At 37.4% G+C, this 18,393-nt stretch overlaps 1 protein-coding gene across 5 annotated transcripts in view; it reads right to left on the reverse strand.

Annotated features, from left to right (window-relative positions):
* The window catches only part of ARHGAP24 (Rho GTPase activating protein 24), a 449,241-nt gene that overhangs the window by 46,138 nt on the left and 384,710 nt on the right, over positions 1-18,393 (reverse strand). For 4 of the 5 annotated variants that reach the window (XM_079153263.1, XM_079153265.1, XM_079153266.1 and 1 more), the window contains one exon: positions 4,511-4,718. In XM_079153263.1, coding sequence (XP_079009389.1) covers positions 4,511-4,718 — 208 coding nt within the window. Of the gene's footprint in view, positions 1-4,510; positions 4,719-17,046; positions 18,287-18,393 lie in introns of those variants that run through there. The other variant, XM_079153264.1, reaches the window with a different exon arrangement.

Consider the following 18,393-nt stretch of genomic DNA (forward strand, 5'->3'; position numbering starts at 1 on the left):
CTCTGTAGGCTCTCTCTTCACATTGCTGATAGTTTCCTTTGCTGAGAGAAAGCTATTTAGTTTGAATCTATCCCAGTTATTGATTCTTGCTTTTATTTCTTGTGCTATGGGAGTCCTGTTAAGGAAGTCTGATCCTAAGCCAACAAGGGGAAGATTTTTACCTACTTTTTCTTCTATAATCTGCAGGATCTCTGGTCTGATTCTGAGGTCCTTAATCCATTTTGAGTTTAGTTTCATGCATGGTGAGAGATATGGGTTTAGTTTCATTCTGTTGCATACGGATTTCCAATTCTCCCAGCACCATTTGTTGAAGAGGCTATCTTTTCTCCATTGCATATTTTTGGCCCCCAAAGTGACATTTTGTAAACATGTAAATAAAATTATTTTCATTTACTTGCTAAACATCTTTCAATGGATTTCCATTTCACTTAGAAGAAAACCTAAAATTCTTGCCATAGGTACTGTGCTGCACAAAATCAAACATTTCCAGCTCACCTGTTGCACTGGTCATGAACTGTGCTCTTGTCGTGAGGGTTTTCTTTATGACCTGGGAACGAGTGAGGCTGTGCCTGTCTTTAGGCCTTTGCACTTGCTACTCTTCTACCCAGAAAGTGCCTCTACTATATTATATCTAAGGTATGGCTGGCTGCTCGTCACTCAAGTCAAAACTTAAACATGTTACAGCCTCAGGAGGAACATGAGTCTCTTTACTGCATCTCTCACTAATGCATAAGCATGTCACCCTCATCATACTGTAAAATTATTTGTGTAATCACTATTTGTTGGCTACCTGTCCACCACTAATAATACAAACCCCAGAACAGAATGGACCTTGTCTGTCCTTTTCACAAGGCACAGGGTCTAAGATACAGAACGCTCTGGGGTTATTTGTTGAATAAAGGAATGAATGAAATAGACTGTCTCCAAAGATGACTGTGGACTTGTACCATCTCTGTATATCCATCATGCTAATTCTCCTGAGAAGTAAAGTTAACTTTCTACCCTTTTAATCTAAGCTGGTCTTGTGATTTGCCTTTGATCAAGAGTACTCAGTAGATGTGACACTTTGCCAGTTCTAGGCCTAGTCCCTAATAGATCTTGTACTTTAATTATTGTGTCTTTGGGTCCTGAGCTGTCACAAAAACACTTGGATAACAGGTAAAGAATCCAAATATAAAAGACTGCAAAGAGAAAGTAGAGACTTACCAGCCAGCAACCATTCTGGCCAGTCTACCATAGCACCAGACTTGTGTGCAAAGCTCTCTAGGACACTGCAGCTGCACAAAACCTCTGCAAACAATATCACATGGAAAAGAGATGGGGAATCTCTGCCTTGCATTGCCCCAAAGCAGAATCCAAAAGGGTTGGTGGTGTGTTAAACCAAAAGAGCTTCAAGTGATTTGTATGCAGCAAGAAATAACCTGAAGCAGTCATTCCTACCAGAAACTGAATGTTGTTGCAATAAAAATCTAAAAATACAGGCATTGGCTTTGGAACCACACAGAGTAGAGACAGTTGGTAAAGAGACTTAATAAGAATTGAAAGAGCAATGAAGAAATTGACACTAGAAGCTAGAGAAGCATACATGCTTTCTCAAAAGTACTAAAACATCAGTGAGATTAATGATACTGTAACTTGGAACACAGAATACATTCCTGATGAACTTGTGACTTTGGCAGAGGGGGTTTTCAGGCCAAATGCCAAATGCACTAATTGGCTTCTTTTACTTGCATATGACAGAGTAGTGCAAGAGAGATGAGCTGAAGAATGAACTGAAGTTTGAAGAATTTATTAAAACTATAGTGGCCCTAGGATAGTATCTCCAGATTGTAAAATATTCTCAAAGTAAGGTACATCCACAGAAAAAAAGTGGTGCTATCAGTGACACCTGACTTATGGTAAGCACCTAATGATGCATTGACTGTACAACTCCTCATTAAAACTTGGAAAGACTCAAGCACCTCACAGATTCTCTTGGTGATACAAACCTGTTATACTTCTTCAGTCTGTTAGTACATCAGGCATTTGACACAAAAATACATATCTACATAATCAAGATCACATTTTATATAAAGATCACAATATTTCATTGTCAGGCATTAGTTACCAAGAACTTGATTTTGGAGGTAATTTTTTATAGGGTACATCTGTTCTTATAGAATTCCTAAAACACCTAAAACATCCCTCCATTCTCACATATTAGAAAAAAATTGTTTTAAGAAACAAATAATAAAATCCTATGACAAAATAAGTTTTTGGTAAATGTGCTTTCCTATAAGTTTACCTGCATGAATGTAGACCACAGATAAACATTTTAAAAGTACACTGAAACTGATTACTTCATAAAGTTCATTGTAGAGGATGCTACTTATCCTATTCTGTTCTGTTCTATTCTATTCTATTCTATTCGCTATTCTATTCTGAGGATGCTAGTGACAGATTTCTTTCTAACTTTCATACTAAATTTTTATTTACTCTAGATACTTCATTTTGTGTGTGTGTGTGGACAGGTCTCACATAAGTAGTACTGATCTGGCTTTCTTCTTCAAAGTATAGAGTAAAACACATGGCTCCTCTGCATGAACAAGATCTGCAGTCTCAAAATTTGTTCTCTGATGTTAGTTTTGAATTCATTTTTAAAAATCTTCACATTTAGTTTTTTTTTTCTCTCAGAGGAAATTTGTGAATTTTAATAACCAGTCTCTCATGTCTTCCTAAAAGGGTAAGGTATTTTAACCAATGAATTGATCTTGTCTTATTTTTCAATTTATCACTGTGGGCTATAATTTGGATTTCAAATCTTTCCCAAAGGCACATGTGTTAAAGCCTTAGCTCTCAGCTTAGCATGGCTGGGAGGTTTGGAAGCTTCAAAAGGTGGGGCCTTATTGGGAGGTCTTCCAGTCATAGGGGCATATCTCTGATGGAGATAGTGGGACTACAGTCCCCTCCTCTTTCTCCTCTTTTGAGGCCCTTCAGGAAGTATGCAACTTTGCTCTGCTACACATTCCTCACCATCATGTGTTGCTGCCTCACAAGTCATAAAACAATAGACCAACTAAGATGGACTGAAACCTGCAAAACTGTGAACCAAAATAAACTTTTCCTCTTTTTAAGTTGGTTTTCTCCAGAATTTTTTCACAGTAATGAACACCTAACCCATCATTTAATTGGCATTTTTCTAAAACTTTTAAGTGTATAATATTTTATTATATGAATGCACCACTAATGGTTTAATCATACTCACTTTCAAAGAGTGGGTGGTCAAGATTTGCTACTATCAAAATTGTCATGAACAATTTTGCACTTAAAATCTTCTTCCCCTATCTTATTTTTTCTAGGAATAGAATCTCCTGCCTAAAAGGTCTTAAATTATCAAATTATATTAGAAAGATAATACAAATTTGGATTCTCACCTTCAGGGTGTCTACCTCAGGTGTATACCTTGTCAGCACCAAATGTTGTCATTATTCAGAAGTTTGTTGATGGGACTAGTAAAAGGGTATTAAATGTTTAATGAACATTTCTTGGCTTATTAGGAAGACTCTGCCCTCTCGGTGATGCTTCATTCATCTCATGTTTTCAAACGTCTTCTTGCCTATTTATCCTTTCGAGCTGTGTCTATCCATGTTCTAATTCTACACTTTTGAAAATAAGTAATATTAAGTGTGGTGCTGTGGTCTGAATATTTCTTCTCTATAAATGCATGTGTTGGAATGTAATCATCACCCTGATCATATTAGGAGTTGGGCATTTTGGAGGTGATTCATTCTACATGGTGGAGTCTTCACCAATGGGACTAGTGCTATTATTCAGGAGACACACAATGCTACCTTATCCCTTCCACCATCTAAAGATTCAGAGAAAAGGTATCATCTGTGGGCCAGACAGGAAACCTCAGCAGACACATCATTTGCTGGTATATCTTGGACATTTTAGCCTCCAGAACTGTGAGAAATAAATTTATAGTATTTATAAGTCACCCAGTTTATGACATATTATTCTAGCAGTCTGAATGAATTATGACAATAGGAAATTTCCAGTTTCCAAGTGTAAAGATTGTTCCTGTCCACAAAGTGCTAAACTGAGAATCTCTACTAAGTAAATACTCTAAAAATTGAAAATACTTATGTAAATATATATCTCCTAAAACAATATTTACAATAATGAAAAAGACAAAAATAAGTGTCTATTAATATTGAAATGGTTATAAATAATACACCCATAGAGTAAAATATTAGATGTTAGAAAAGATGCTTATAGAAGTGGCTACTGATAAAATGTTAAGTAAAAATATATTGGAATTAAAGGGCATTTAAAACATTTAATATGGAAAAATTCTCCTATACAATGTTTAATAATGTTAGTTAAAATATCTTTTTTCTAATAAAATTTTAAAAGGGAAGATAAGGAGGTATTTCACACACCAATTAAAGTTATGCTATAGCTTAAGGCATTCTTTCGGGTCAGCCCAATTTCTCAGTGAAGGATGGTTAGTACAACCTTGATGTACCTGTCAAACGATGGCTTCTCCCCACAGTCGAAGGCGTCCTGGAGCTCCTTGACAAGATTAGCCTGGCCTGGTAGACGAAAGAGACCCTCTTCTTTCAGCCCTCTTTGTCGGATAAAGTCCACGCACTGTTCCACCAGCATTGGAGCCAGACGGTTCCCATATCTCTTCTCATAACGGACAGTGTCTTCTAGTTTCTGTCCAAAAATACCTAAGAAAATAAGAATCACAGTGATTTTAAGCAATTTGTTTTCTCTTATTTTTTTGTTTTAAACCCAATATAATGGAAAAACAAAGACTAGAATGCCCATGAGCACTGGACATTTGTTATTTCACATTATTATACCATCAAATTCATGGTATTTATTCCTTTGGATGGAAAGGCTTTTCCTAACGCTGCTCCTTTCTCCTGTGCTCCATGTGTAGCTCAAAACCAAGATAGAAATAGTTCAAGATATTCCCTTTGAATTAAAAAAAATACATGTAATTTAAATTTTGGGTTTTCTTTTTCTTTGAGTAAGGAATTAAAAGCCAAATGTAGAAATTTTCTGAAAATAATCAAATTTTACTTTGGTTACAGTTTTGTCTTTATGTCCGATTTGAATTTGTAGTCCAAATGCTGTTCATTTCTCTTTTCTCTTTTTGTTTTTAATCAAGTTGTGATGCCATGATTGTCATTAAAGTAATAACACTAGGAAAATAAAAACTGACTGTTCTGCCATATGAAATATTTCAGAAAGCATTTGCTCCTGGTGACCTTAAACTATTAATGTATTTGAAAGATGAGAATTAAAATTATGAAGCACTGAATACTAAAAGTGGTGAGGTGGAGTCATGGCAGCTTGCCCTGGCCGAGGGTATTTCATCACTCACATTGTCTGGAATTGCCAGCACACTGTGGTAATAAAGAGCAGGCAGACTTTTAGTTTCACTGCTGACTTTAAAATATCTCCAAACCATGCATTCCTTTCTGAATGTCTCTGGGACTGAACAACCAGAGTATTCCACCCTTGGCATTCACTGATAGAGACAATGCTTCTAAAATATATTAAAATTAGTTAGTAACTTTGCAAAAGTTTTCAACTTGTGAGAAAAGGTGAGAAGGGGGCAAACGTGTTACTTCAATTTTTTCAGGTGAAATGAATATCATTAAATGGTTTTATTGCTCTAATGAGTTTCAGGAAAAGGGGAGAAATATAAATACTGTGTTGAAATTTGGAAGTCTCCAAAATGTTTGGGGAATCTTAACAGTCTTTAGGTTAAGGATTTGATAATAACTAGAGATACTTTGCCTTCCCACATATAAAAAAAATTATTTATGGATTCAGTAATGCAAAACCATCACAGTCTAAGCAATAAAGACTTGCAACCAAAGGAAATGTTCTTAGCCTAGATAAATACAATAACAACAAACAAAATGATTCTACCTCTGGTTAAATCTAGTACCCCTTAGTACTAGATTTTAGGAAGTAAAGTTGAGTGACCTAATATCATTACTCAAGCACATACAAAACAATTAGAAAAGGGCATTTTCTAAGGGCAGCAAAGATTAGACAAGGTAAAAGGTTTAGTTTAATGTGTAGACTTTAGAACAAACAGTTCCTTGATAATGGTGTATCAAACATTATTCAGTAACTCAAAGCCAATCACATGCCTATTTTCTCTTGGCATCTCTACTCTAGAAGATAGATAAATAACTTCTCCCACTTCTTGTGCAGTGAGGTGACCTTATGGTAGCGATAGTGCTGCCAAGAAATCTCATGGTGCCCTCAGGAAGCTTATTTTACTTGGTGAAAGGAAATCAGAATTGCTCCTGTTTTTTTTTTTTTTCCTTTTTTCTTTCTTTTTTTGGTATGGAAATTGAACCCAGGGGTTCTTAACCATGGAGTCACATTCCCAACTCTTTTTATTTTTTATTTTGAGACAGGGTCTCACTAAGTTGATGAGGCTGACTTTGAACCTGTGGTCCTCCTTCCTCATTGTCTAGAGCTGCTGGGATTATAGGCATGTGCCCTGGCACTCAACCCTGTTTTTTGTTCTTAATGAACTAAGAATGGGAAAATTACAATAACTTGAAGAGAAATCAAGGTGTAGTTATCAAAAGAAAGGAAACACATTCTCGGTGGCAATAACAACAGACAATTACCACAAAAGGCACAGCAGGTATGAGACCAAGAGGTAGCAACATGAACTTCAGGAAGTGCAGGCATTAGATCATGCTTCCTCTCTAGGGCTTGGAGTTATCACTTGGATATTTTTTTAAACCTTCTTTAACTGATAACACAAAAACTGTACACATTTATGGGGTACCTTGTGAGGACTCAATCCATGTACACACTGTATTAAGGTTAAACAAGATTAAATGTATCTATTTCCTTAAACATTTATCATTTCTTTATAGTGAAAACATTAAAAGTCCTTTATTTTAGATTTTTGAAATGTACATTACTATTACTATAGTCATCCTACTGTTCAACAGCACACAAGAATTTCTTGCTCCTAGCTAACTGTAACATAGCAGCCATTGATGAATCTCTCTCTTCATTCCTCTTCTGCCCCTGGTATAAACCATTCTATTCTCAACTTCTATGAGACCAGCTCCCTTATATTCTTCTTGTGAGATCATTGCGCTACTTGTTTATCTGTGTCCTGCTTCTTTCACTTATCATAACAATCTCCACTTCCATCCATGCTGTAAAGGACAGAACTTCATTCTTTATATTGCTGGGATTATGAGTATAATAATGGGTGAGTTTTATTTCTTTCCTTATGTCTTGTAACAGTTCCTTTGTTATTTCTGAATCCTCTTCAATAAATGTTACTCTTATAATCAGGAGAAAATTAAAAAAAAAAAAAAAAAGCATTCCGTGGTATATATTTACTACATTTTCTTCATCCATTCATCAGTCCATGGATGCTTAGGTTGTTTCCATTTCTTGGCTATTGTTTACAATGCTACAATAAACTTGGAAGTACAGATTCTCCACAGCATATTGATTTCATTTCCTCTGAGTATATATACATAACAGCTGAGGGAACAGTGGATTATGTGGTAGTTCAATTTTTAATGTTTCAAGGTAACTCCTTATTGTTTTCCATAAAGGCTGCACTAATTTACATTCTCACCACCAAGTGTACAAGGTTCTCTTTTCTCCAAGTCCTCACCAGCAATTGTTGTTGTTTGTCTTTTTAATGATCGCCATTCTTACTGAAGTGTAGTAATATCTCATTGTGGTTTTAATTTGCACTTCCCAGATTACTAGTGATGTAGAGCATTTTTTCACATTGCTGTTTGTTATTTGTATGTCTTCTCTTGAGAAATGTCTATTTATGTCTATTGCCCAATTTTTAATCAGGTTTTTTTTTTTTTCTATTGAGTTTTCTGGGTTCCTTATTTATTCTGGATATTAATCCCTTTTCAGATATGTAGTCAAGTTTGCAAATTTGCAAGTATTGTCTTCTATTCTGTAGGCTGTCTCTTCACTCTGTAATCCCATTTGCTGTGCAGAAGCATTTTACTTTGATGTAATCCCATTTATCTATTTTTTGCATTGTGGACCTTGTGCTTTTGAGGTCTTATCCAAAAAAGTCCTTGCCCATTTCACTGCCCTAAAATGTTTCCCTATGTTTTCTTCTCGTAGTTTGATAATTTTGTGTCTCATGTTTAAATCTTCAATCTAATTTAATTTGATTTTTGTAACTGATAAGAGATAGGGGTCTAGTTTCATTCTTTTGCATATGGATATCCAATTTTCCCAGTCCTCTTTATTTAAAAGACTATCTTTTCTCCAATGCATGTTCTTAGCCCCTTCATCAAAAATCAGTTGGTTGTAGACGTGAGGATTTATGCCTAGGCTCTCTATTGATCTTTGGTGTCTGGGTTCAATACCATGCTTTATTGATTATTATAGCTTTGTAGTATATTTTGAAGTCAAGTAGTATAATGCCTCCTTCTTTCAATTATTACTGTCATTTTCTAGTAATTTATAATATTGGTAAATTCTTAAAATGAGTAAAATAGTTATCTTTATTATTCTTTTAAAAGTGATGATTGCTAAGCTATACTTAGGTATGCCAGGAATGCTACCAGTAGTTTACCTGCATATTCTCTCAGGTAAAGTTCATAGCACCCCATGATATAGGCTCCACCTCTACTCTAATATAGCCAAGGAGCTTGAACTAAGAAGTAGGAAGTGACTTGCCAAAGGTCACACAGCTAGTAACTGGAGGGGCTAAGTTTGCTCATAGGAGGAGAATTTCAGAGTCACTCTGTAGTTACATAGTGTGCATAATGACTGAAGACAGTGATGGAGAAGAAATCTGCCTCTTCCTGACTTTCTGATCTCAGTCCCTCTCCTCACTATGCTAAGAAAATGTGAATTGTGGTAAAGGTGAGAATAAAAAGAAGGAGAAGGAAAAATCCGTGGCATTTCAGCAAGCATGCTGCCCAAGGAAACAATTTCGTTATGTAAAGCTGATTCCTGTTTAGCAATATTATATAAAAAAGGTAAAACATAGAAATTTTGCACAGATGATAGAAATTCCCATTGAAAATTATAGCTTTCTGCTGTACAATTGGTTTTGCAAAGAACGAGTAAGGACTTCTAATAGGTGTGTACTCCCAATTCTGAAGCCTTGGAAATAGAATGTGGCAAGAGTGTCTGACTGACAGTGGTAGGTGTAGGTCAGCCTCCATAAAAATTTCTTTTGTGAGGAAAGTTACTAATGGAAAAAAAAATAATTAATTTTTAAAAATCTGCTTTAAAATTTTCCTTGAAGTAGCAATGAAATTTCGAATTTTAAAATGAACACAAAAGCACAAAGGTCATGAGCTTCCCCTAACTAGCAGCATGGGGAAAGGACACATTGATTAGTAGATTATTAACAAAAATATTCCCTGTGGTGTTGGTCATGCAAACAATCCAGTTATGCCCATCTATATTCCTGGTGAAGTTTCACACTCCCTGACAGTATTGTCCCTGGAATTTCTGGGTGACAAAAGTATGTTATGCTTACTTCCCCTGAAAGCACATTGATGGTGCCATAAAGCATCAACCAGAAAGTGATTTTTTTGCTGGATTGAGAAAGTAAGTCACACAGCTGAATTTATTATACATGTGGGAAGCTCTTTCAGTTGTAGTGTACAAGACAGAATTCCTAACACCTTCAGGGTTTGTGCGACTTCTCCTTAACACATGATTCATGTACCCAATAGTTCAAAGCAGTCTGTCAAGTTAGAGTGTGATCAGATAAATACATCCAAATTCCATCCTTTCTAAAAATAAATAAACAAATACAAAGCCAAGCCTACTTGGACACTCCATGCCCTGTAGCTACTTAACAACTCTTCTGTTGGTTCCTGGTTAAGTTATAACTCTAGTTCCATTTCATCATTTTCTATCCATTTGTAATCTATTGCAATTTGGCTGACTCTGTCATTCCACTAAGTGGCATTTTCTGACAGTCACCAACAAATTCCTAGTGACCATATCATTGACAGCCATGTTTGTGTTTTGTATTACTTTCTGCCTCACTCCCCCTAAAATTCTGTCTCGCTCTTGTTCCTGACACTCCCCCTTGACATAATTCTTGCTTCTCAGAAGGCCCCAGTCTCTTGCTTCATGAGGAGACCTAACACACCCTTTCAGAGTCTAGCGTTGTCTAAACTCTCTCCCTATCCCTATTTTCACTTTACTTCATCCAATATCTCTCCTGAACTCCATTTAATCTCACCTCATATAAATTGTTCCCAAATTTGTATCTTAATTTGGGCTGTTGTTATGATTTCTAACATTAGATTTTTAAAAGTACATTAAACATTTCAACATGGACATCTTAAAGCATTCTCATGCGCCAAGGTTTTAAAACAAGCTATGTCATATTTTCTTTAAAATCTTTTCTACTTCCTGCAGTCTTAATGTTGCTTATTGGTGCCAACTGTCCACACACATTATTGCATTGCCATCTGAGATTCAACCTAGATTCTTCTTCCTTTCATGCCACTTACATAACCCCCATGTTGTTTACTGATTTAGTCAGCTTTTTCACCACTGTGGCTAAAAGACCTGACCCACACAATTTTAGGAGAGGAAAAGTTTATCTGAGGGCTTATGGTTTCAGTGTTCTCAGTCCATAGAAGGCCGGCTCCTTTCCTTAGGGCTCAAAGTGAGACAGAATATCATGTCAGAAGAGTGTGGCAGAGGGAAACAGCTCACATGGTGATCAGAAAGCAGAGAGCGTCTCCATTCTCCAGATACAAAATATATACTCCATAGCCACGCTATAGCCCAGCGGTTCATAGCCCAGCCACACCCCGCCTGCCTCCAGTTACCACTCAGTTAATCCCATCAGGGATCAATTCACTGATTAAATTAAGGCTATAGTCCCATCATCTCTCCTCCAAACCTCCTTGCATTGTCTCACCTGTGAGTTTTGGGAGACACCAAATCTAAATCGTAACAGATATCTATGAACTCCTTGCTCCTGCATAAGATTAGATATTTCTTATATGAATTTTTGAAGAGAAGATATCTCAGCCCAGAAAAATGCTGCCACAGTGATCTCTGTAATATTTCAATTTGATTATTCCACTCTTCTGTTCATAATTCCCAATGGTGCCCATTTGCCTATCTTTGCAACCAAATTCTCTTTCATGAAATAAAGTTGCCATAAGTTGATTTTGGCCATTCAATCAAGAAATATTTATGTAGCACCTGTTGTGTGCCTAGCACTGTGCCATATCCGCTCTTGTTTTTGCTGTGTTCTCACAAAAAAAAGGCTCTCAAACTATACTGAACTACTGGTTGTTTCCTAAATAGAGCATATCATGTCTTAATATTCTCTTTGTGTAAGTAGCTCCTGTCTTTGTGAATCAGACTAGGAAAGCTTATCCTGCTAGGTTCAACGTGAATTATCTCCTGCGTCAAGTCCTTATTGACATTCCCTCAACCCCCAGCTCAGCTTCACATGTTTCTTCTCTGATTCCTTAACGCATTGTTTTGTAATTATTTATTTAGATGCCCATCTGTACTGGACTAGTCCCTTAATCATCAAAAGAAGATTACTCTTCTATAATTGTTATAATAAAAATAATTATACTTATCATGGTTATTACAAATAATATTGGAAAATAGCCTATCCTATAGGCTATAGGAAAATAAGTCTATCCTATAAACTCCAGGGAGGTTTCAATAAATTTCCCTGAGTACCACAGACACAGGATTAAACTGGGGTTGCTCCAGGTCTAAAGGACTCTAGGGCTTGTACTGGTGGAGGATCCCTTATCTGAAATTCTTGGGACCCAAAGTGTTTTAGATTTCAGATTTTGGAAGATTTTGAAAGATCTACAGACACGTAATGAGATATCTTGGTAATGGGACCCAAGTCTAAACACCAAATTCACTCGTGTTCAATATACATTTTATAGTCATAGCCTGAGATTAATGTTATGCAATATTTTCAATAGTTTTGTGCATGAAACAAAGTTTTCATGATGTAGAATTGGATTTGTGGTTCTCATGTTATGGATAATCACCCTATACTCTGTTTACCATAGGAAAGGCCTCTGGTTTATATCCCTGGAATTAATATAAAGATGGATGAGGCACAGGTGTTCTGCAAATATTTGTGGAATAATGAAAGCATGAAAACAAAACACTTCACCTCCCTAATTATAGAAAAAAATGAATAATTCCACTGTAAAATGAAACTCTTTAGAAATAGTATTTAGGTTCTGATATTAATTTCTGTAGAAACCTAAAAATAAAAGAATCCTTGGTTTACCGAGGAAAAGTCAGAAATTAAAAACTTCTTGGTTGTTGCTCAAATTACCTGCTATTGGTAATTATGGATTTTTCTGTCCTTTCTTGTCTACAGATCACAAGGTTGGCCATAGCAGGAATTCACTTTGATTTTCCCTTCTACTGACCACAGCTCTGCTAACAGGATAAATATGGTTTCACCAGGACTGTAAGAATTTTCAGAGGACTTTCTCCCTTGGAAAATGTGCAAATTAAACTAAGACATCCTTTTTAGTACAAAACTAAAAAGTTAAACCTCACTTTAGTCTGTTAACAGCTTTCTATGTGGCCAAAAAAATCCTTTGTAAGTAGAAAACATTTACTCCAAGGAGGAAAGAGTCATAATAACAAGAAATGGTTGGTAGAACTTGGCTTCTTTTCATAAATGGAATGGGGAAAAAAGAAGAAAAGTAAATACCTAGAAAAGTGAAGAAAGTGTTTTCAGATGAACATAGTGACATAGTGGCCTAGTTTGAGGCCAGTGGAGCAATTAGAGACAACATTTAACCCAGGTACCAGCCATACAATTTGCATGTGTTTTCCTATTTGACACTCACAGACCTCCTTTAAAGGGGCCTCTCTTCCACAACCAGAAAAACAGATTCAAGGATGCTAGGTGACCCGCCACAGGTCTACAAAGAAGTAGGTATGAGTTAGGAACCCAGGTACATATAATTCTAAAGTCTTCTTCATTCCACTCTGCTATGTTGGTTCAATTCAGACATGTTCTCATAGGCATGCTGTATGTGCTTTCAGGATCATATAGGAGAATATCTGATTTCATATTCTTCAGGTGAATCACTGACAAGACTATGATCAGTCTTTTGTTCATAGACACCTAGCACATGATACAAAATTTGGTATAGTGTTTTTCACAAGTTAAGTAATTACTTGCTTATGTTTCTTTATCCTCAGTGAGTCCAAATTCATAGACTCGTGGCAAGCTGTTTTGTTTATCTTCTCATCTCCAGCATCATTTGGTAGAGGTTCAACAAAACTTTGATATATAAACTAATGAGGTACTCATTAACAACATGGTTTAAAAATATATGAATTTGGATAGTAGCATTTTGTTGGACAAATCAATTTCCATAAATATGATTACAGCACAAACAACCTATAATAAATATTAATGTTGGCTTTATGGAAACCACCATAAAGTTTCTATTTTAATTCATTAGTAACTACGGTCTAGCAGGAAAAGAGTAATATCGTACATCATGTGTTTGCAATCAATCTTGAATCCCTGATTGAATAGAACTATTGTTATACTTCACTTTGGGAGGAAACAATTGTGTGTGTGTGTGTGTGTGTATGTGTGTGTGTGTGTGTGTGTGTGTACAGCCACGTGAGGTGGCTATAAGGATACAATGGCAAAAAGTCAGCATATATGACACATAAGGGTTACAGCGTAAGGAACATTATTGGTAAACAGAAAAGGCTTGATAAAGAAGTGGAAGCGAACAATGTTAAACAAAGGGCAAAAATTGGATGCACAAAGGAGGAGAAAGCAGAGAGGTCAGTGAACAGACAAAGTGTTGCAAAAGGGAGAAAGAGTAAGTCAGTCTAGGGAAATAGTGGATTTATACTCCAGGTAACAGTTGGAATTGGTTAGCAGGTATTGATTGTTAGGCAAAATAGAATTTCCTCCTTGGGGCAATATGGATTCATAAAAACTTTTTGAGCTGTGGAATGTTGCTTGACAACATGTTTTAAGAATACAAGTTGAGCAATGCTTTATAAAATGGACTGTGCATTGATGGAATTTGCCAAGAACACTGGTGGTAGAATAGAAGTGAGGATGAATGCTATCTTAAATAGTTACTGCTTTGGTTAAAGTTGCATGCAGGAAACAAGGTACAGAGAACCAAGGCAAAGGAAATAGAAATGAGACTCCAAGAATGCAAGGAAGGACAAAGCAGCAGGGCATGAGCACTTGGTGGCCATGATGAATAAAAAGCCCCTTCCAAGAAAGGGGCAACTCCAGGGAAAACAATGAAATGAAGTCAGTATAAAAACTGACTCTCATTTTCCAGGATGATAACAATCAAGCATTCTAGCCTATTATGGTTGAACATAATTGTTCAAGACCCACAGTGTTATGCATTTCCAGGTAACCAGAGCATAGGATTTTCTCCTGATGAGTTTTGTAGAGGTAATATAAATTTAGAATTTCAAGTCTGACAGGGTTAAAAACACATCACAATCTTTCTCTCCACAGAACGTAAATTCAAAGTACCACAATCCCCAGCTTCCTGACTAAAAGATGTTTTTTGGCTACTAGGTTTTGAAAACCACTGGGAAAGCATTTTTAGTGACCTTAATTAGTATCAGAACAAAGAAAGAGAGATGAAAAGGGCAGTAAAGAACAGCAAAGGTCTGGAGGAGAAAGGCACTCTGCGAAGTGGGTTTCAGCTTGCACAGCATGCAAGCTGGGCTATGACCAGGGAGGGCTCTGAAAACTTCACCCAACTCCATCCACCATTCTGATGGAATTTCTAAAGCTAGTGGAAATGCAGAATCCTCTTCTTCTGTTGGTCCACCCTTGACAAAAATAAATAAATAAAATTAAAAATATATATACATACACACACACATATATATGTATGTATATAATTTATATATATATATGTGTGTGTATATATATATAAAATGTGGATCAGGAAAAATAGCAGCTAACAACTATGTCAACAATTTTTCCCTCTGGGCACTTTTCCTAGCTTCACACACTCTGTTTCCTGCTTTGCTTGAAATGACTTAAGCAGATGCAAAAAGAGTGCAGAAACTCAGGTGGGTTTCTCAAAAACACTTGAGTACCCAAGAGATTTAATATGGCACAAAAGACATACTTTTCTTAAGGTAGCATGGTATGGGAACCCAGGACCAAGAGGGAAGTCCATTCTTTCTAGCAGCAAGCCTTCAATAAAGATGAAATTCCAACTGCCTGCATTTCAAGCTCTGCAACCATGACGTACGAGTGCAGCACAGAAACCACATGGCAGCCACACGTGGGGTGCAGAAGCTGGGCACTTTTATCCCTGAGCCCCATTGCAGAACTGCGGTCACAGCTGCAGCCAAGGCATCAGACAGAGGCTGAACGCTCCCTGCATCTCCTCTTTTTTTCTGGTTCTGACAGAAAGCAGAGTACAGCTTGGTAAAGGAAGCACCTCTTAATCACTGACTTGAATGCTGAACATTCCCCAAACTACTGAGAAAGGAAAAACTTTAAAAATAGCCCTGAGGAGATGATAGATGGCAGCTCTTTCCTATGCCTATTGCCCTGTGCCAGCCCTTGGGGATGCAGGCATTGGTATTTAAGGAAAAAAGGAAGAAGAGAAGGGAACAGGAACCTGTTTCCAGGGATTCCTGCAGATCTGCTGTACCATTGGAGGAGGGAAGGTGGAAAAGGTAAAAAATGCCTTGCTTTGTCCTTCAGTTACATTCAGAATACCCAAATTTCTCACGCTACTGCTAACATATATGGAAAAGAAATGAAAAGAGAAATGTCCTTTAAGCAATTAGTCCTTGAGTCTTTTCCATCTGTCATTGTCAAGGTCTCTGTCCATGATACAATCTAACAGTATTCATGAACTTGCCAAAGACTGATAAAATAAAAGATAAAAAAAAAATGTGTTTAATTTTCTTCGTGGATGACAGAGAAATAATACAATTCCTTACTGCTAACATATGACAGTGGTCATAGCAGATCTGAGAAAGACTCAGAGGGTATCAGGGTCTTGTTAATAAAAGTTTCCACTGTATTTTGTGTGTTTGATTTTTCTTACTTTGCTGCTTTATCTTTTTGTTGTTGTTATTATCGGTTACTAAATAAGGAAGATTAATTAAAAGGTGATAGATCAAAGAATAAAGGAGAAAGGAATAACCCTTCATTCAACTCAGCTCCTGACTAAATTATTGGCTCACTAAATTTCACATTAAGATTCTAATTACTTAGTTGCTATTTAAACAGTCATTCTCTTTAATTGTTCTCATTTTAAGGCAAAAGAAAATTTTTAAATATTTCTACACAAAAACGTTTCCTGAAAACATTTCATTTTACTTTTGCTGTACCCTTTAACCCTCCCAAAATAAGTCAATTCAGAAATATCTTAGTTTCTTTTATTGATCATAAATTGTTATAATTGCCCACCTTGCTCTTGACAGTTCTTATCTTTGCACTTTCCCAATGTCATCTTATGAGGCAAGGTTATTCTTTTCTCTAGCCAATATTAATTGATATAGTTGGAAGCCTCCTGAAAAGGGGTCACCACAGATAATCTGATTATCAAAATTGTCTCCGCAGGAGAGGCGAAGTAAGCACGGGCAGCCAGAACCAAATCCAAAGCGTTGGGACACAGAACTGGGATTTACGAGGGACCTGTCTCAAGGGGTCAGAATGGCTGCTTGATTTGGGTCTGAGAAGGGCCCCCAAGAGATCTTTGGCCCCTCCTTTCAGGACAGTCAGTCCTGCTCGCTTAGCTCCCTGTCATTCAATGTGATCCTTATAGGACCACCGTTCTTTAAGCCACACCTACCCTGCCCACTCACAGACAGTAACAGACAGATCAATATGAAACTTGAAAAATTAGTATAGACAGGCAAGGAAACACCCAAATCACTCTCACACAGTTCTAAACTCTTGGTTTCCCAAGTTCCCCTTTATCTGAACATAAACAGATTTAAAGCATGAGAGAATATATGTTTATTTATGAAAAGAACATTAGCATATCATCTACCTACCTTTCCGAAAACTAAAACACCGTTTGATTCTTCTGTATGTGGCTTTAGGGATGAACGGAGTTGAAGCTAAGGCACCTGAGGGGCGACCCCCAGAATTTCGGTCTTCAGGCATCATACGAACCCCAAGTTCTGAGACCCGATCAGGCTTCTTTAAAACCTGCCTTTGTGTGGAAACTCACAGCCACTCCTTCTCATGTTTGTTTGTTAGGTTTGAAGTGCTGATTCCTAGAACTCCAAGGTTTTGATCATCCAGGTCCTGGGTTAAGAATAAGTTACCAACTCTCCCTTACTCCTTTTTGGCAAAAAAAAAAACAAACAAACAAAAAAAAAAACACTTCCTTTTCTTTTTCCTAATCCAGGGAGTTTTAAAGATAGTTTTTTTCAGTATCTGCAGACATTCCAAAATGTCACAGGCAAAGAACTGCAGCAAAGTATACCCCCATCCAAACAGCAGGGAGTGTTGTGTTGTGTTTTGTTTTATTAAGAACTATCTTCTCAGCTGGACTGAGATTCCTCTGGAAAGATCAGCAAATAGCCCTATGCAAGGGGAAAGAGGAACAATGACAAAAAAGGCCCCTCAGGAATACTTCAGGACTGTCCTTGCTGGCTCCTTTCATCTGAGCACAAGGGAAGGAAAATCATGGCACCTTCTCCAGAAAGCATTTCAGTGCATGATAGATCCCTCGCAAAGGACTCCCCTGTTCCTTTTATAGCACCCCTCATCCTTTGATGCTGTCTGCAGGCTGCTCCCTTTTCCCTTCTGTCTTCCAGCTCCCCAGGGAATCACCATGTCAGAATAGTCCAGTGCCCATTCCAGGAGGCTCCTGGCTGTGCAGGGAGGCGGAGGCTTTGCAGGGAGCTTCTCCTCCCCCTCCTCCTGCTCCGTCTCCCCTTTTCTCAATGAGAGCTGGGCGGGCACTGGCAGGGCTGCGGCTGCCTCGTCACAGCTGTGGCTGCTGCTGCCTTCAGTGCCCGCTGGTCACATGCAGCAGGTGCAGTCACAACATGAGGGGAGGAGGGAGACTGCCACACTGCCATGCCACCCCTTTCCTCTCCTTTTGACTTTGCATTGATCTCTTAGCTGGACTCTTGTGCAGTAGCTCTACAGCTGGCTGGTCCTGCCCCTCCAGAAATCACAGAGCACCAAAATCTTCCTGGGGGTAAACCTTTTGCTCTCTCTGTTCTACATTTATTCTCTTCCTGCACAAGATTGACATCTTCTCAGATCTTGTGCAGTTGAATCACTTTGTGAGTGTGTGTGCAAATTTAATGTGGATATCCTTAAAACACACATATTACACACACACGCACACACACATGCACACACATACATCAGTGTCTGTAAAA

Source organism: Sciurus vulgaris (assembly GCF_902686455.1).
Source record: "Sciurus vulgaris genome assembly, chromosome: 9".
Classification (NCBI taxonomy): Eukaryota; Metazoa; Chordata; class Mammalia; order Rodentia; family Sciuridae; genus Sciurus; species Sciurus vulgaris.